The 20,201-nt window shown below is 36.3% G+C and overlaps 1 protein-coding gene and 1 pseudogene across 2 annotated transcripts; both read left to right on the plus strand.

Annotated features, from left to right (window-relative positions):
• The first annotated feature begins 1,029 nt into the window (after nucleotides 1-1,029).
• On the plus strand, nucleotides 1,030-8,599 carry LOC107757112 (ubiquitin domain-containing protein 1-like). 2 transcript variants are annotated; one of them, XM_016574491.1, is made up of 4 exons: nucleotides 1,030-1,116; nucleotides 1,404-1,544; nucleotides 7,210-7,437; nucleotides 7,865-8,599. In XM_016574491.1, the coding sequence occupies exons 3-4, from the start codon at nucleotides 7,263-7,265 to the stop codon at nucleotides 8,245-8,247; spliced, it is 558 nt and encodes a 185-aa protein (XP_016429977.1). In that variant the 5' UTR covers nucleotides 1,030-1,116; nucleotides 1,404-1,544; nucleotides 7,210-7,262; the 3' UTR covers nucleotides 8,248-8,599. The 2 variants fall into 2 exon arrangements, with proteins under 2 accessions (XP_016429977.1, XP_016429978.1); XM_016574492.1 differs by lacking the exons at nucleotides 1,030-1,116; nucleotides 1,404-1,544 and adding an exon at nucleotides 6,013-6,029.
• Nucleotides 8,600-9,488: 889 nt separating this feature from the next.
• Nucleotides 9,489-18,941, plus strand: LOC107757099 (RRP12-like protein; annotated as a pseudogene).
• Nucleotides 18,942-20,201: the final 1,260 nt, after the last annotated feature.

Raw genomic sequence — 20,201 nt, forward strand, 5'->3', positions numbered from 1 at the left:
TCCATTTTTATTCAATATAATTTTTTTATATATATTTGAGATTTAGATTTATGTCTAATATGTATAAAATATTTATTAAACCATAAAGTATAAGTGGATACATTTAACATTACTTGTGTGTTTCTTGCACCTTTGGCTAAATAAGTTACATGGTTTCACATAATGGTAAATCATAAACATTTATGATAAATATTCTTTGATCTTTTAACCAACTCAGGTGAACAGGTTCATATAGGAGGAGATGTGAATATCTGAAATTAAAATAGTTTCGTATAGCGGTAAACCCTTTAATTGAAATAAATTAGATAATGTACTAGATAATGAATAAGCTTAATGTAACGTATAGATACTGCATGCTGTATATGTAGGCATATAGCCATTAGAGACTACTGAAGTTCTTGTCAAGGCGTGTTCACTTCACGCTCGAAAATTTGCTAAACAGCGCCTGGCGCTTTCCTGAAGGTTAATACAAATACACAATTGATTGAATAATAATTAACGATGACTTAAAATAGTATAAAGTGCAAGTACATACAATAATAATAATAAAAAACGTGTGATGTGTAAACTGGTGGTAAACCTGTCATTCCCAACACAATTCTGATGGAATTATCTGCTGTATCTCGCACTCCACACTCAAATCTATTTTGCATTTTTAATTTTATATATATATATACAGCGCAGATTCTGACATGGCTTGAGTGGTTCAATTAATACACCAAACGGCAACTAATAAACATTAATTTAGTACAATACTGAACTCGAAGGTGAAACAAACTCTTTAAAGTTAAATGTAAATGACGACGGGGCAGATGAAAACAAAATGTTGGAAATAAACAGAATGAATCAATTCATTCGTTAAAAGTAAAAGAGAATAACGAAAAGAGTGGTTTACAACCATAGACTGTAGAAGTGTTCAACCCCAGCCCAGACTAAGGAAGAAAAAAAAGGCAACAGCTGCAAACCTTCGATTTCTGCTGTTTCCTCCGCCGCGTTCAGGGTAATGTGCACGTGCGCCCTCTAGTCGCAGATTTCAATAGTTCACCGATTTCATCGTTTAGAGCTCTACACTGATTTATTCTTCTTTAGGGATTTGAGCGTAGACTACGTTGGGAAGTATGTATGTGTTTAACTCTGAGGATAATTAAATATCAAGATTAGATTTTTATTAACTGTCCATTGACAGCATTAGTGTAACAACTTTGTCTTCCTGGAAGGTTTCTGATCCGCTTAAGTAAAATGTCGACTCGGCGGAATACAACGCGTTTCTGTGTCCCGTCGGACAATGCATTTGATAACCTCAAATACATAACAGTAAACTAGACACGAGCTTTCTTCTGCAAAAACAAAATGTCATTTGTTAACGTCATTGACTAGAACTTTTTACATTTTGGATCCTGTAGAAATGCATTTATTCGATCATCCATGCATCCGAGGCTTGGTCCTGATGTGGTTTTGAGTGATGGGAAGTTGTTTTGGAGTGATACGTCAAAGGTCTCACCTGACCTCCAGGAATGCATCCAGATACAGCACCAAACGAGGAGGTAAGACTTGATTTGTCAAGGAATCCTGTTTGCTTGAAGGTGTTCCTTGAATGAGAAAAATTGTTGGTCCTATAGAATTTTTTTAAATTATTATTTATTTGTTTATTTTTGGTATTTCTTATATTTAGATATTTTCTGATATTTTAGAGAATGTATCTCTGTAAAAAGGCAAGATCTGGGTAACTTTAATAACTTTAATAAGGGGTTTAATAAGGGGTTAAATATGCCATGGAACCCATTGTGCAAGAGACCTAAATCAACCCTAAAACTAGATCCTAGAACTTCAAAGGAATCTATAGAATTTATTGTGCTATAAATTAATATTAATATGTCTAAATTATTATTTGAAAAATATTTAGTTTCTATTAAATTTCATTTTATGGTACTGTTCATTAAATGATTTATTTACTTACTAATTTGTTTATTTTAATCTATTTATTTTAAAGTTTATTTATTTGTTTTAATATTATTTTATTGTTATTTATTTATTATTTTACTCTGTTTATCTAAACTTTTCCATGCACTCCCTTGTGGCCCCTTGGGGGTCCCTGGACACCATATTGAAAACCCCTGCCTTAGATCACCAAAATCATATTAAAAACCTCTAGACACTATTTCAAAATGATATTTAGTTTCTATTAAATTACATTTTATGGTACTGTTCATTAAATTATTTATTTACTTACTAATTTGTTTATTTTAATCTATTTATTTTAAAGTTTATTTATTTGTTTTAATATGATTTTATTGTTATTTATTTATTATTTTACTCTGTTTATCTAAACTTTTCCATGCACTCCCTTGTGGCCCCTTGGGGGTCCCTGGACACCATATTGAAAACCCCTGCCTTAGATCACCAAAATCATATTAAAAACCTCTAGACACTATTTCAAAATGGGCAGTTAGGGTAAATTTTCTTTCTTTTACAAGGGCAGAACTTACACTATGGAACCCTTAATTTCCTGCAGGAACTCTAAAGACTGTTATTGGTTTCATAAGTAAGAAAGAAAGACTGCTTGAGTTTTTCTTTAATTACTTAATTTTAATGGCACCGCGCATAGAAGATTTGACATATGGGACATTATATAAATTTCTGAGCTAATTTTGGATTTCTTGTCTGCTTATATGTTAAAATGTTCTTCCTTTACCTGGAAATCCATTAAGATTGGGACATTTTAGATTAGATGTATTTGTGGAATTGCTAGGGTGCACCTGCTCTGGACAATCCTGGGCTTTACAGTTTATTATTGACTCTCTGTCCTGGTCTAAAATAGAGCCTGCTGGATTAAGTTTGTTGTGAAAAGTACTCATATATCTAAACCCAAGCTAGGGATTGTAAAGGCAAGGACTATTTCTTGCTGCTAGAAGCTAACTTGGTGATCTGCTTTGATTTATATTTGTTCAGTTGTTATTTTTAGATTCAGAAAACAGGTGACGGGCGTGTACATTTAGCAAGAAACTGGACTAAACTACTAGCTGAGTGTCAGAGTTTTTCTGTGACTTGACATCTTGTAGCACTGTGCATGTGGAGTTGATTTGTCCCTCAAACCCCTGCATGAAGTCGTAGGAGTGACTGTCCAGTAACTTTTCACTGATAAAAGGAATAAGTCACCAGTCAGACCATGGGAGTTGCAAACTCGAGAGACTATCAACCAACGATAACAGTTGTGCTGAAAAGTAAGTAGCTTACAGCACACAGTTACTAGCAGTGTGCAAGATAAGATTGTTTAGAGATACTACTAGAACTGCTGAAAGGTTGTTGATATACAGTAGCCTACTTATTTTTTAGTACAAGACCCTAAAGTTTGGCAGGTTTTTGGTCATGCAGCAGGTACTGTTTTGTTTGAAACCATTTCATACCTGTTCTGTCACGCCAAAGTTCCCTGTCCCGATTCGTCCTGCCACTGGAAGCCAAATTAAATGAGCATTTTAATCTCCTGTATATAGAAATTAAAAAGGATTTGTAAGTCCGTAAGATGTCAGATGGACTGGCCGTGTTTAGTGTGCTGACTTAGCCTACAGAGTCAGTTTGATTTGTGTGAGTGTGGAATTCCAGTATTACTTTAAATGTGTGAAACATGCTGGTTTATTACAGTACATCATGGATTTGGACTGTATACATTTTTTTTATGGTCTTTGTTTATCAGAAAAATGCATAATGACAAGGTAAAGTGTAGTTATTAAAGCTAAATGGTTTGATATTTGTTTATCTTTTCAAATTTAAATTGAAAGTGCTGAATGATGGAGTATATTTGTTTTGTGGCATTCTGCTCTTGTAAACTCTCATCTAACTAGGAGTGATGCATGATGGGAAAGAGGCCACTAAATCCTGTTTTGCATCACCCGATTAAGGCTTTAATCTCAGACACTATAAATAATTTGTTTTTGTTTTTTTTCCCAGTCTGTCGCAGTGGCCTCTGCAGGTTTATTACAATTGTGATGAAGATTCAAAGCACCTACAGTTTCTTTTGAAATCTGTGCTGTAATTCTGTCACGTTTTGTTTGTATACAAATGATTTAGCCACTGATGGTCTGAGCCAATAGCCTTCAAAGGGATTTCCCTTTGGTCTACATGAGCTCTTCGTCTTTAGTTGACATTGAGCTGAGCTGGCTTGACTGTTGGGATTTAGGTTGTGGTTTAGATGCTGATTTTTACTGCATTATTTCATTTGATCCATATAGCTTCATTGTCAGGGTTGGGCAAAGATACATCGAAATGTATTTTAAAATATAATACCAAATACCTTAATTTTAAGTGTATCAAAATAAACTACAAAATACAGCAGCCACACCAAGTATCAAAATAAACTACTGTATTTTTGTATTTTAAAAATACTGCAAAATACTTTTACAAGGGAGCATGACATTTCTTAGCAAACCTTCCATCAATTGGCCTATTTGATCAATGCCTTCACCATTACACTGACTCAGTTGATTAAGTAAACAGTGTTTGATAGCAACAGCTTTTCTCTGCCCGAGTCATTCTATAAATCTGACATATGCAACCAGTTAACAGATCAAATATTCACATATCCCTGTAAACTCCCAGATGAAGGTTAGTTTTAAAGTAACCAACAGTATAATTTTTAACAGTTGAATTGCGAATGACTCATAATTGTATCCTAATTTAGTTACTTGGTGTTTGGTAACGAAGGGCCTACTTTGCATCAGCAACACTGACTCAATGACAAGTCATTCATAAGAAGACAACTGATGGCACCTGTATTCATAGCAACTAGTTTCTAACTACTTAATCATTTGATTGTTAGTCATAAATATAATAATATATTATGTGTCAGGCAGTCATTCATGCAATGGTATGCAACATCATGATCCAACTAAACATCTACTTCAATTAGGGTACAATATTCAGCAATCAAATGTTTATTTATCAATCACTGGACACCTATTTGGAAGTTGAAAACAAACATTTTAGCATTACAACAGTTATTAAATGATCAGTATGTTTTGATTTTAAATGTAGCCAGAAACGTAATCAGAAAGTAGCAACAGAACTTGTCAAGGAGTTTTAACCCAACTCCAACCACTGAATCTATAGAAGTATAGAGGACATGTACACGTATACACTTATAATAAGTGCAGTTGCACTAAACACATCACATTCTATTACTCATTCATCCATGCTTCCTTTTCCACTTCAGTGTTCCAATAATTCCTGCCCACTAAAAGCTGCATGGATATATTTGCTTACCCCGACAGGCCTATCTATGTAAACGATTTAGAAAAAGTTCAGTCGATTCACACTTTATATCATCACAACGATATGTATTGTCAAGCCCGCTGGCTGCGCCGTTCTCAAGCCCGCCCGCCGCCGCTCACTCAAGCCCTGCCAGCCTCCGCTCACTCAGCCCGCAGTCAGGGATGGGCAGTATTTGAAATACATATATTTGAAATACAAAATACTATTTTGTTTTTAAATACCTTTTTGCATTTAAATACATTTAATCTTAGTATTTTTGTATTTTCAAAATACATAAGGTACTTTGCCTATCAACCTCCTTATTAGCTGATTTCCTGCAGGGATGGGCAGTATTTCAAATGCATGTATTTGAAATACTATTTTGTATTTAAATACCTTTGGAAAAAGTCAAATGTATGTTGTATTTAAATACATTTAATCTTAGTGTTTTTGTATTTAGTTTCTTTGTATACTTGTTGATCCAGGAAATCAGCAGTCTAATTAAGAGGTTGATTGGCAAAAAGTATTTTTGTATTTTGAAAATACAAAAATACTAAACTTAAATGTATTTAAATACAAAATACAAAATAGTATTTTGTATTTCAAATGCATGTATTTGAAATACTGCCCATCCCTGCCCGCAGTGTGTGACACTGTGTGACACATTTTATGGAGGACTGTTTCCTGATCCTGCAGAGTAGATGGGTCTGTGCTCAAAGGCTGTTCTAGAAAGTGGGGCAGTTCCAACTTTGCAAGGACAGTCTGGCACTTCTGACTCACAGCCTGTAAGTACATCATGAATGTTGGGGTTGGGGCAACTTGGGGGGAGGGGGAGTGTCTGAACTAAATTAGCACCCTGATAAAAGGTTGACTGGCGCAAATATTTTATGTATTTTGAAAATACAAAAATACTAATGTATTTAAATACAAATTACATATTTGCCAAAGGCTTTAAAATACAAAATAGTATTTTGTATTTCGAATACATATTTTAAATACATGTATCTGAAATACTGCCCATCCCTGTTCATAGTTCATTTAAAGGACAAACTGATTGACTAACACTATTTTTCCTCTTGTCAGTGCTCTTTTATTCTTTCATGTTAACTGAAGGCAAATCTGAATGATGCACTATTTTTTACTTTAATCAACATGTACAATTGACCATGACATCCTCACCTTATCTTATTCCAGAAAAGTCCCTCACCCAATGCTGAATGGAGCTGTACAGCTGCAGCTCACGTGCATGAATGTTGGGGTTGGGGCAACTTGGGGGGAGGGGGAGTGTCTGAACTAAATTAGCACCCTGATAAAGAGGTTGACTGGCGCAAATATTTTATGTATTTTGAAAATACAAAAATACTAATGTATTTAAATACAAATTACATATTTGCCAAAGGCTTTAAAATACAAAATAGTATTTTGTATTTCGAATACATATTTTAAATACATGTATCTGAAATACTGCCCATCCCTGTTCATAGTTCATTTAAAGGACAAGTAGTCATTAAATCGGCATTTATTGTGCAACTTTAAAGAGTTATGTGCTTAGATTAAATCTTTGCTACACATCAAAGAGAAGCTTCTGGAAAATCTGATTCTTGGAAAGGTCCACTGAATCTCATTCAGGCAAAAACTGTGATGTCACATGCAATATTTGTTGTCCTAGTTCTTTAACAAGAGATCAGGACCCTTTTTGCGAAACAGGATTTTTACAAATGTGACCCTGGACCACAAAACAAGTCTTAAGTCGCTGGGATATATTTGTAGCAATAGCCAAAAATACATTGTATGGGTCAGAATTATTGAATTTTATTTTATGCCAAAAATAAAAAATCGACCCTTATGACTGGTTTTGTGGTCCAGGGTCAGAAATGTCACCCGGATACATCGGTCTGACCACTTAATGCAACTCTAAATGATTCGGACATTGTTCAGGTTACATTTCTACCTTTTTTTCTGTAGGACGCAATGAGCCCCTGAAGAAAGATAAGCCCAAGTGGAAAAGTTAATATCCTATGACAGAGGGCCAGCTGCGCAGTAAAAGAGATGAATTCTGGGACACGGCCCCAGCTTTTGACGGCCGTAAAGAGATCTGGGATGCACTAAAAGCTGCAGCTGTAGCGATTGAATGTAATGACCATGAGCTGGCACAGGCTATTGTAGATGGAGCCAGCATCACACTGCCTCATGGTAAACATTTAAACAGCATTTTAATATACAGATCTAGTGAAAATGCTTATGTTTTGCATTTTGTGTAATACAACTTTTTTTCCTTACAAAATTATATTTGTATAATTCAATTTGTTTTAAAGGAATTAATAATTTTATTCAGCAAAAATGTAATAAAAATTCGTTATATGTAAAAATATATTTTTCCTATTAATGCTGTTCATCCCAGACTCCTGCTTTTTTCCCGGTTTCCACAAAAACATTAACCATTTTTAACATTGATAATAATATGAAAAGTGATTTGAGCATCAGATCAGCAAGTTAAAATGATTTCTGAAGGATCATGTGACACTTAAGACTGGAGTAATGGCTGATTAAAATTGAGCTTTGCCATCACAAGAATAAATTACATTTTAAAATAATTGAAGCTTTTGATTTGCTCTTTCAGGGTCCCTTATGGAGTGCTATGATGAACTGGGGAACCGCTATCAGCTCCCTGCATACTGCTTGGTTCCTCCAGTCAACCTTGTGTCCGAGTGCAATGATCATAATGTGTCTGAACACTCTGAGCTACAGGAGAAGAAGGAGAAGGAGTTCCAACTGAAGGTGCGTCTCTCCACCGGAAAAGACCTTCGCCTCAGCGCCACGATGGCTGATTCCATCCGTCAGCTGAAGAAACAGCTTCAGATTCAGGAAGACATTGATGCCACCAACCAGCGCTGGTTTTTCTCTGGAAAGCTACTCACGGATAAAACACGTTTACAAGACACCAAGATCCAGAAGGACTTTGTAATACAGGTCAATGTTAATCAGCCCATTGTTCCCAACTAAACACAAAAAACTGTGAAGCGGGTCTCAGTGAACTCACACCATACGAATGCTTTATATGTTTCCATTATATAAAGCCACTGATTAGGTCTGAGTTTCAACACCTGTCCTTTCCAAATATGAAGCTCAAACATTTCTTACAGAAACATCTATTTTCTCAAAGCTACGAGGAGATGAAAAGGCCAAATATACATGCAAATGTAAGCATGTGTCAAATGTGTAAAAAATTATTTATTTAAGGATTTTATTTCAATATGATATGATGAAAATGATTAAAAAAGCTATTTCAAAACATGTCAGTCTATGTATCAGTGCAGATACCAGTGCATGCTTTATTTTTAACCATGCATTGATCAACAACCTATAAATATATATTTCTGACAAAGAACTCTGGTTTCTTTTCCTAATGTCAACTTGTCATATGTCCTGTTATGTGTGAGTAAGTGGAACCCTTTTGTCATCTTTTGATCTTAAAATATTTTAATAGTATACAAGTTAAAGCAGGTTGGAAATATAGTTTATTTTAAATGGGTGCCAGGCCATGTTTGAATTAAGGGAAATTAAGATGTAGACAACATGGTAAAGATTCTTTAAGGAAGGACAACCCAAATATTAAAATCACACTGCATTTGGGATACATCTTTACAAAATACAAAGGAACAACAAACAAAGTAAAATCAATAATATCAGTAGAGAGAGACAGAATAATTTATTACATTTGAGAATGGGACAATTTAAACTTTATGGTACTCTACATGTTATGAGGAAACATTGTTTATGTGGTGAATTTATGGAAGCTGAGACAGTAGAGCATGGTTGAATGGTATCTCCTAAATATGAAAAAGAACGGATGAAAACAATGAAAGAATTAGGAATTTCTTGTCATCATGAATTAAAAATTAATCTTAAACAGCTGTCAAGGAGCAGGGATAATAATTAAAACTGTTATGAGATTAATTAGGAACAGTGTGATTTTAAACATAGGATTTAAGGATATAAAATCAAATCGTGTGTTTAATATATATATTTTTTCCATACTCACGCACAGTAGATGGCGGTAGGCAACTGTTAAGTTGGTTCACGACATTCTAATAAACCCACCGAAGAAAACGATGAAGACATCATGGATTTTTTTAAATGGAAGGATTATACAGGTAATGATAGGACAAGTATTATCAAATCAATATATTGTAGAAAACGGGACACCACAAGGGAGTGTAATTAGCCCAATTTTATTTTCCATCATGATTAATGGTACTTTAAATCACAAGGTGTTTTTTTAATTCCTGACAGCAGGACTGTCCTTGTTTTGACTGTATTCGTGACATAACATTGTGTTGTGATGATCTGAATGTGAGATTCATCAAACATCTGTCTATTTAAACAGAAAAAAGTGATCTGACAGTAGATGCTTTGAAACTCCACAATGAGCTTCAGACAGGATCTCTGCAGAAAAGCAGTGATGCCATGGAAGCAGGAGATGCCATGGAGGATCAAGCCCTGACAGAGAAAACCTCTGGGACTTTTCTTAGTGGACTGTCGGACTGCTCCAACCTCACATTTAGAAAAGTACAGCGCTACTGGGAGTCGAACTCTGCGGCACATAAAGAGGTTTGTATTCAGTTTCATGGTTAGAGAGTGGCATCTTAGGTCATTATTACTATATTATCGTTAAAGGAAAAGTTGAACCAAAAATTCAATTTTACTGAATTTATTGCCCTCAGGCCATCTTAGATGTAGATGAGTCTGTTTTGTTCTCTGGAACAGATTTGGAGAAATTTAGCTTTACATCACTTGTTCACAGTGGATCCTCTGCAGCGAATCGGTGCCGTAAGAATGAGAGTTAAAACCGCTGATGAAAAAAACATCACAATAATCTACAAGTAATCCACACGACTCCAGTCCATCTGGTAACGTCTTATAAAGGGAAAAGCTATGTGTTTGTAAGACAAAAATCCTTCATTAAGGTGGTTTAACTTTAAACCGTCACTTCTGGCCAAAATACCAATCCATAATAATGAAAAAGCTGCATGTTTGTAAGACAAAAATCCTTCATTAAGGCAACAACAGAGGATGAACTTTTTCACTGGAGGAAGCATTATTATGGATTGGTATTTTGGCCAGAAGTGATGGTTTAAAGTTAAAAACCATCACTTATGGCCAAAATACCAATCAATAATAATGCTTCCTCCAGTGAAAAAGTTCATCCTCTGTTGTTCTCTCGCATCAAAATCCACTGACATATTAGTTTTGAACTGTTTTGGACTGTTTTGGCTTGTAAACGGTGCTTAATCTGTGCATATTTCCCTCCTGATACAGACGAGTCATCTTTTTCACTGGAGAAGCAATATTATGGATAAAGTACTATTATTTTAGCCTGAATTTAAGTTAAAAACATCTTGATGCATTTGTTTATTACAAACACAGCTTTTTACTTCACAAGATGTTAAATGATGAACTGGCCTTTTGTGTGTTACTTGTAGATTATTGTGATGTTTTTTTCAGCTGTTTGAACTCATTATGACGGCACCCATTCACTGCAGAGGATCCTTTGGTGAGCAAGTGATTCAATGCTAAATTTCTCCAAATCTGTTCTGATGAAGAAAAACTCATCTACATTTTGGATTGCCTGAGGGAGAGGACTTTTTTTTTTTTTCTTTAGCAAATTTTCATTTTTGGGTGAGTTATTCCTTTAAGTTGAAACCAGATGGCGTTTAAGTGATGTCTTCTTTTTCTACAGATCTGTGCTGTATTGGCAGCTGTAACCAAAGTGATTCGCTCTCAGGGAGGAAAGGAGACAGAGTACTTTGCAGCCTTGGTAAATTAAAGTCACCATGAAATCAGTTTGTTTCATGACGACTTGGCTGTGTCGAAATGCTTAAGTGTCTACGCTTTTTGTGGATCAATCTTTCAGCTGTTGATCTGAATAAGTATATGTTCTTATCTTCTCAACGGTGCCTGCTGCAGTGCTTAATAAAAAGTTCTCTGACACGGCCAAGGCCTTCATGGATGTCATGACAAACCAAGCCAATTCTGACTCTTTGTCCTGCCTGCGATGGGTTTGTACCATAGACTGTATAAAAACATGTCATGGACGTAGTAACCCGTAGACTTCCGACGAGCGTTTTGAAGCCTAAAGTAGGCTTGCTGCTCGGTTTGTACACTCTTCTCATAAATCTAACACTTTGATCATCGGCAGAAGCTTTTTTTTCTTTTAATTAAATTAATGTACTATATTTTGTTTCAATAATATTATGTTTTATTTTGAGAGGATTTCATGGTACTTGACAGTATTCGCCTCTAAATTTATTTCTAGATAAAACAATACATATTTTAGGAAAGCATTTCATTTTTGATTAATACAATATTCTAGTTAATAATAAGTCAAAGGTATTTAAAATCTAATGCATGGAAGGTAGATTAGACATTATCAAAGAATACTTCATGGCTGATTTGTAAATTGTGCACCAAAATACTGCTATGTATTGTGTTTTTCTTATTCATATTAATTTCCTGTAGCAATCGCTTTTGACTGCAGAGATCATAATTGTGACTTTTTTTTTAAAGACCATTTAGTCTTTTCTAATGTCCATGATTTATTTTGTTCATATAGCAAGCGCCACACAAGTCACTGTTAATTCAAAGCTTGTTAATTAAAAATTTTTTTTTAATCTAAAATGACTGAAGATCACCAGAGGGGAAATGTATGTAATGAGATTGTGATGTGAGGAGGAAGTCTGCTTTGTGTCTCTGCTTATTATTTTACATTTTTATATTCTAATTTGGTCGCTTCTGTATTCCTTTGCAGATCATACATATCCTGTCTAGCGACTTTGCTGCGTAAACAGGATCTGTCAGTCTGGAGTTACCCTTCAACTCTGCAGATGTACCACGGCCTTTTGAGCTTCACAGTGCACTCCAAACCAAAGGTCTGTCTGTTTGATTCCCATTCAGTCAGAGTTGGAATGCTTCTGTTGATATAAGATTCCTTTTGTGCCATTTAAGATTTTAATCATACTATCCACCACTAATTGTTATAGTAATACACAATGGAAACACTATTTTTGTACTCGCATTAGAGAGTGACTGATTATGATTTTTTTGAGGTTTCTGAATGATGTTTGTCCATGTGCTGCAGGTGCGAAAAGCAGCACAGCAGGGTGTTTGCTCAGTCCTTCGCTACAGCGACTTTGTGTTCTCAGATAATGCCCCGGTCCATCACCCAGCAGCAACCGCCACAGCCAAATTCTGCTGCAAAGAATTGGAGCAGTCAGGAGGTCAGTAAACTCATGTTCTTACTGTCGAAATGCTCAAAACGAACAATAACACCTGCTTGTGATACCAGGTGAAATTATCCAGCATCCGAGGCTACTACTACTAATAATTTAAATATAAAATTAATAAAATTAGGAAAATCAGCAACAGTGCGTTTCTGTGAAGAACCCAAGTAACGGACAGATGCATAGTTCCTTGATCTTTTTTTTTAGTGTGTAAATTAATAATTTTATTTTTCAAAGGCATTTAGTTTTAGATAAAACATACAATTCAAAGTTTAAAATCAAACTGCATGAAGTTATTGCGTAAGCAGTTTTGCAGCAAAAATGGTCCCATAGCACCTCCTAGTGTCCTTCACACTTATATAACTGGGCCCAAAATGTTTTTTTTTCTCTCTTTAATTTTATAGAATGAAATAATCTTCCACTTATTGATTGAGTGATTGTCTTTCTATCCAACTCAAGGCAGCAAAGAAGACACTACCACTCTCCACGTGCTTGGTCTTCTAAAAGACCTGCTGTCTGCATTTCCTCTGAGCTTTGTAAAATCTTGCTGTGAGACCCTTCTCCGTGTGATGACCCTGAGCCATGTGGTGAGAGACCAGTTTAACAGATACATTTTCATTTAAAATGGATAAATCCGTTTTTGTTGACTTATCAACTCTTAACACCTGCCTCTGTTTCTCTGAAGCTGGTAACGGCAAATGCAATGCAGGCTTTCCACAAGCTCTTCAGTAGCAAGCCTGGTCCTGCCAGTATGTCTGCAGAACTGAATGCACAGATCATCACAGTGAGTATTATAATCGACAAACACATGCACATGATATCAGAATTATGTGATTCTGCATTTTAATTTCCTAATGTGTGGATTGACACATGTTTCAACACCTTCCTTCCAGGCTTTATATGACTATGTTCCAAGTGAGAACGATCTGCAGCCTTTACTAGCATGGCTTGCTGTAATGGAAAAAGCCCATGTTCATCTTTCCAGGTAGGCCTTTTTCAGCACTTATTCTTTTGTTTGCTGCCTTTGTGAGGAATCTTGGTCATTATATATAGTATATATATCATGTTAATTTTTGGCCTCTAGTTTACAGAGCTCTCTGAGTATCAGTCATCTTCCTCGCCTCTTCTCTGTCACCATGTCATGTCTTCTGTCCCCACTCACACAAGTAGTCTCTGCTGCGACTCAGACTCTGAAGGTATCAGCAGTGTATTGTTATTTGTTAGAAATTAATTTCTTACTGTTATGTGTTTTAAAGAGTTCTTTTCCCTCTCTCCATCCAGACTTTGTTAAATGAGTGTGTGGCTCCGCATATGGCTGAGATCGGACCCGTTTTACCAAGCACATCAGCTGGAAATGGGACTTGCATCCTAAAGATGTTTCGGTGAGCTACCTGTGACTTTCATCTTTCCTAATGTCATCTCTTTCTAGAGCATGGTTTTTCTAAAGTCTTACCTTTGTCTCTTTCAGTATCGTGGAGGAAGGGTTATCCTATCGTTTTCATGCCTCTTGGCCGTTTGTGCTGCAGATCCTGGGCTGTTTCTACAGAGCTGCAGGAAGACCGGCTCATCCTATTATGATAAAGGTTGATTAAAATACAGTGTTTTCTGTAGTTTGTGTGTTTCTATGTAATTGATAGTTTACTCAGATGTGTGTATGTGATCCTCAGAGTCTGCAGTCTCTCAGTGACCTGGATTCTGCACTAAACCCACTGATCTGTTGGCCTCGTTTAAGGGCATTGCTCGGTCTCTGGGTATGGCCCTGAATGATCGCCCTGACCTCCGTCTGTGCATCTGCCAGGCTTTGCGGACTCTTATCAACAAGAGATGTGAAACAGGTCAGCTGGGTTGTTAAAACCATAACTCAAAATCTGAATAGCACTGTTTTTTTTTTCCGTTTTTTTCTCCATTGCTGTGGCACTGAAGACTGCTCATTGAGATTTATGATTGTATGTTAAATGCATTCTGGATCATCTGCAGAGGAGGAAAAGGCAGAATTAAAACTATTTTCCAAGAACTTCCTTCCCATTCTATTTAATGTCTACAGTCAGCAGCCGAAACCTGGAGAGATGGTGTCTGCTAGAATGGCCGTCCTAGACACAATCAGAGTCTACCTGAGCATTACAGAACAGGAGGTAATTCATTTACCATATTAACAAATTAATTACATCAAAGCAAGAATTACATCATTGCAATCTCTCCTAGATGTCTTGCAGTTTGCATATGTTTACTGTGCCATTGCATGTCGGTTCTAAACATTTGTTCCATTGTTTCAGATGGTGTGCACGTTTCTGCACAAAGCATCAGAGAGACTCAACAGTGCAGACAACTCTGAGTTCACACGGTAATACAGCACCACACCTTTATTGTCTTATTTACAAGGCTCTATGTATGTTCAACAGATCTTTGAGACACTTAGAAAAGGGTAGAGACCTAGATAGAAACCTGAAAAATGAATAATTTGAGACCATATTTTTGTGGCTGGACTATCAGCCTAAAAAGTGTTGTTTAGTGGCACCTTACTGAAGTTCACATCATGTTTTATATAATAATTGGCTCTTATTTTGTAGGCTCGCAGTTATCGACTTGATTGTTGCAATGGCTCCGTTTGTAGATGAAGCATCCATGACCCAGACATTCAATTTGATTAAACCTTTTGTGGAGGTGAGAATCTTCCTGTTACTATTATTTTCGCTGTTGTGTGATGAGTGTACTACTTCATGTAATGTTTGTCTGTGTATATAGAGCAAGGATGCTAGCATCCAGAAGAAAGCTTACCGCGTGCTTGAGGAAATTTGTGGAGGAGTGAGTGCGTCTTGTAAGGCTTTTGTTCTGCAGAACCTCGAGCAGCTAAAAACAATGTTAATGGACAGCCTGACAACAGCGGCCTCATCTTCCAAACGAGTGAGTGCTGTGAAAAACACCACAAAGTGATCATATTTACACAGAGAATGTATATTGGAATAATATGTGAAAACACTTTTCAGCCTAGACTCAAGTGTCTGATTCACATAGTGAAGCAGCTGAATGAAGAACACCGTGATTTTATTACAGCTCTGCTTCCTGAGGTTTGTCAATCTTAAATCAGAGTTTAAGATTCTTTATGGAAGTTTTAATGTTAGGAGTTTTTACTGTGTGTTTAGGTCATTCTTTGCACTAAGGAAATGTCTATTGGTGCCCGCAAAAATGCCTACTCTCTTCTAGTTGAGATCAGAAATGCATTTGTAAGGTTTTGTGGGAACACAAAAGGTGAGAAGAAAATGTTTATTTTTTAATTTATTTATTTGTATTACTAAGATATATCTTGCTGAGTAATGGTCACCTGTACAGTTCTGGCATTAACAAGACTAGTGTTCCATTACAAAGGTAAGAGTGACTTCTGCTGTCCACCTTATTTTGCAAGATGGAAGTAAGCTATTTTCTTTGAATGTGCAATACTTCTAATTCATTTGCTGCTATAGGTAAATAACTAGAAGAATAACTGTTTGCACTACGAACCAATGCGTTTATGATTATGATTACTTAAAGTAGGATGACAAAATGTCAGTTTTTAATGTAACGCAGAGTAACAGTCAAGTCACAGGAAGCCTTGCACGTTTAAGTTGCAAATAGCTGCGGCCATGTCCATTCTTGCATTAAAAATAAGGTGGAAACACTACTGAAACTCTACTTTTGAGCTATTTTTGCTGGTTTGTTCCTCTGGTAAACAATCCAACAACTAGCCTTGTTCTGTTTTTTTTATTTTGTGGGGAAGCACAACTCTTTTTCTTCAGAAAATGTAGTGATACATGGATTGTAAAGAATCATTAAATGTTTGTAGTCATTGAATGTTAAGCAAAAATATTGTCTGGTCTTTATGTACAGATACCATAGACGTGTCATCACTGGAGCTGCTGCTGCAAAATGTGTGTCTTCTGCTTTCGAGTAGAACACGAGACATCGTCAAAGCCTCTCTGGGTTTCCTAAAAGTCTTGCTCTTTTCTCTTGATGTCAAGGTTTTAGCCAGCCATATTACTGTTATTGTAAGTGAAGAAGAGAGAATGTTTTCAAGTTCATATTTGAACATTTAAAAAGCGTCTTGAGAGGTGTCTATTAAAGTGACCATGTTATGTTTTTACCCCATCATCTTGCAGATGGAAGGCATCAGCAATATGAATGATATGCAAAGACATTTTAGGGTGAAACTTAAGAGCATTTACACCAAGTTGATTAGGAAATTTGGGTAAGCTTAACAGCTAACCAAGCATGACCACACGGTCCTTTGTTTCTTAATGCATTTTTTTCCTTCTATATCTTTGTATGGTTGTAATGTAAAATGTGTTCAGGTTTGAGCTGGTCAAAAGCATGTTGCCGGCTGATCAACAGAAGGTCCTAGTGAACATCCGTAAAACAGAGGCCAGAAATAAGAGACGCAGACTCGTGAGCAAAACAGAAGAGGACAGCTCAGACACTGAGGATGAGACACCTAAAGTGAAAGGAGAGAGGTACAGCGCTTTCAAAGCAAATTGCTTTTATGATTGAGTTTTATGACTTTAATGTGGTGTATGTCAGAAATATTTTAGAGTTAAGTTGACCGTGCTGATCAGGAAGTACTTCAGAGAGTAGATGTTTCGCTTATATTTGTCTCTCTGTAGTATTGAGGACATTCTGGCCGAGACGGACTCTGACTCAGATGAAGATGAGAAGCCTAAAAGGGGTCAGAAGAAGCCAGTGAGAAAGGGCCAGGCCTGGTTAAAGGAAGGCATATCTGACGAACCACTCAACTTCCTTGATCCAAAAGCAGCGCAGAGAGTTTTGGGTAAGAGCTCTTTAGATATGTCCAGTTAGATTCAGTCATGATCAAGTACATTAATATAACTGTGTATATATTGCTCATTTTTATTTCACAATGTATCCAGCCACCAACCCTAATCTAAAGAAGGCCAGTAAAGCAGAGCATGGATTCAAGGTGACATCTGATGGAAGATTGATCATCAAAGAGGAGGATGACGAGGATGATGAAAAAACAAAAGGTGGAACATAATCATCTTTGTTTTTTATAATTGTAATAAACCACAGTATAATCATATCCATATCTCTCTTCAGATGCTGAAATGGATGATGTATTTGAAGAGGCTGGAGTCAAAACTGTTAAGTGTTTATTTCAATTTAGTCAATCTACAGAATTGAGAAGTATAATGAAAGGTTTTGCAGTGTAATGTTTATTTCTCCTTTTCCCTGCTGAACAGAAGAAGAATCCAAAGAGGAAAATGCGTGACGAACTAGATGATGATATGGATGTTGAACCTACGATGAAATATAAAGGTAAGTTCAATTTCACCTTGTGCATGTTAACTTTCCTTTACAAATAAGTGGTATTATGTGCGGCTGTGCAAAATCACATACATTGACTTCAGTTCAGATTCACTGAACCCCTAATTAGACATGTTTCTTGCACTTGCTTGTATCATTATATCATGTTAACAATATTCATATACCATTGTATTCCTAGATACTCAAAAAATTTAGTGGAATTACTATAGTACTTGAGTTAAAAATAAAAATAATAAAGCTATTACTGTTATTACTGTCCATGTCCAGGAAATGATGGTAGTAACACGGTACATTGTGATTCTTTTTATTAATGCTGAAAGTAATGTTTTCCCGACATTTTAACATTTGTATGTATTGTTGAACTCCTCAGCTGGTGGCATTGGAATCCATAGGCCTCTGGATAGAAGACCAGAGTTTGGGACGGAATATAAAGCAAAGGTTAGAAGTGAAAGTAGATATTTTTTTTTGATAACTAACATATAAAATGAGCGTCTGAAGGTCCTCTGCTAAACATCTGTTTGTTGCAGAAAGGAAAAGGCGATGTTAAGAAGGCAGGCACGTGTGACCCATATGCTTATATACCACTGAAGAAGGCCCAGCTCAATCGCAGGTAAGGAACAAAGTCTGTCTTTATATGCGTCCTGAAAATATGAGTGGTAAAGCTGATCAAACATTACTTTTAACTTGAACAGGAAAAAGGCCAAACTGCAAGGCCAGTTCAAGAGCATGGTCAGAGGGGCCAAGAAAGGAGCGCTCTCTGGATCAAGAATACTGAATAAGAGGAAAGCCTAAAGCGTGTTCTTGTTGTGGTCTTCCTAGATCTGCCCCATTTCCCATAGCATGATCAAATTAAAGCTAGAGACTTCTTGTTTTCCTGTACAAATGCTTTGAGAACTTCCTGTGGAAGCATCTCTTCAGAAGATGTGGTCCTAGTTGATGTTTGCTGTTGTTGGATTTAAGAACATAGCAATATGACAGGAGCTTTGTGCCAAATATATTTATGGACTTGCTATGTTGAACAGAAAATAAACTGTTCAGAAAACCCCATAAAAACAACAAATCCCATATTGCCTTACGCTTTCTGCTCTTTCGTTATTCATGTGCTGAACCCCAAAAACACTAATATCATGTTTCTACAGTTGAACGGTAGTGCTTTTTTAAAGCATACCTAGAATTATTTATAAATTACTTTATTAAAGTGATAAAAACATAGTTCCCACGTGCCCATCAAAAAGTCATTTAAATCATAAATGGTACATAGTAATTGATATTGTGCGCTACAGTTTTTCAGCAGAGGATATTGGTGGTGTTAATGTAGATGCCAGCTGTGTGTGTGAGGGAATGAGGTCTGCTGGAGGTCAGACATGTCCTCTTACTCAATAAGCTCAATTGGATTTTCCCTAATGGTCCCAGTGAGAATAGAGTGATACAGACTCAGTTTATGGTGCAGCAGTTGCTGGCTCCAGCTGATTTTGAGAGCTATCTTTCATTAACAATGCATGACAAAGGTTTATTATTAAAGGGACAGTTCACCGAAAATGAATGTCATGCTTTACTCACTTTCAAGATTCTGTATTCATTTTTGTTCTGTTGTTCTGTTGTCATTTTGAGCTTTTGCAAAAAAAAAAAAAAAAGGCTTGACTGAAAAATGGAAATTCTCACAGGACTTTGTTCATACGTTTGAACCTCTTGTTTTCACTCACTTTTTAGTCATAAAAGGACATCAGTCTGCTGAGTTTATATACAGTAGATAGAGTTGAATAGTTTGGTGATTTGCATAATGTTCAGCCAAATTAAATTTCTAAAGAAACTTTGACGTCTCATTTAAGGCTGATGGATGTGGTATTTTCATCACAATGAAAAAAATCCTGGTTGCAATTAATTGCTATTAAAATGCCAGATCCTCAATTATTAAATCGAAGACTGAATCCTGTCTGATGTACTGCAGTAATTGTGGCCAACAGAGGGCACTGTTTCACAACTGTTCCTTCACAGCAAAGTGAGACGTCAATGAGGTGAAATTCACTCTTAAAGGGTTTGTTCACCCAAAAATGAAAATTAGCCTGTGTTTTACTCACCCTCAAAGCATCCTAGGTGTATGTGACTTTCTTCTTTCAGATGAATCCAATTGGAGTTATATTAAAAATTGTCCTGGCCCCTCCAAGCCTTTCAATGGGGGTAAGCGGGTGTTGGTTGTCAACAGTTCAGAAGACGTGAAATAAAGTGCGTGCATCCGTAATAAAACATTCCTCACACAGCTCCGGGGGTGAATAAAGGGCTCCTGTAGCGAATCCATGCATTTTTGTAAGATAAATATCCATAAAACGTAATAAACACTTTTTTCTCACTTCCGCTGACTGTCGTACG

The sequence above is a fragment of the Sinocyclocheilus rhinocerous genome, unplaced genomic scaffold (genome assembly GCF_001515625.1).
Source record: "Sinocyclocheilus rhinocerous isolate Xijiao unplaced genomic scaffold, SAMN03320098_v1.1 scaffold503, whole genome shotgun sequence".
Classification (NCBI taxonomy): domain Eukaryota; kingdom Metazoa; phylum Chordata; class Actinopteri; order Cypriniformes; family Cyprinidae; genus Sinocyclocheilus; species Sinocyclocheilus rhinocerous.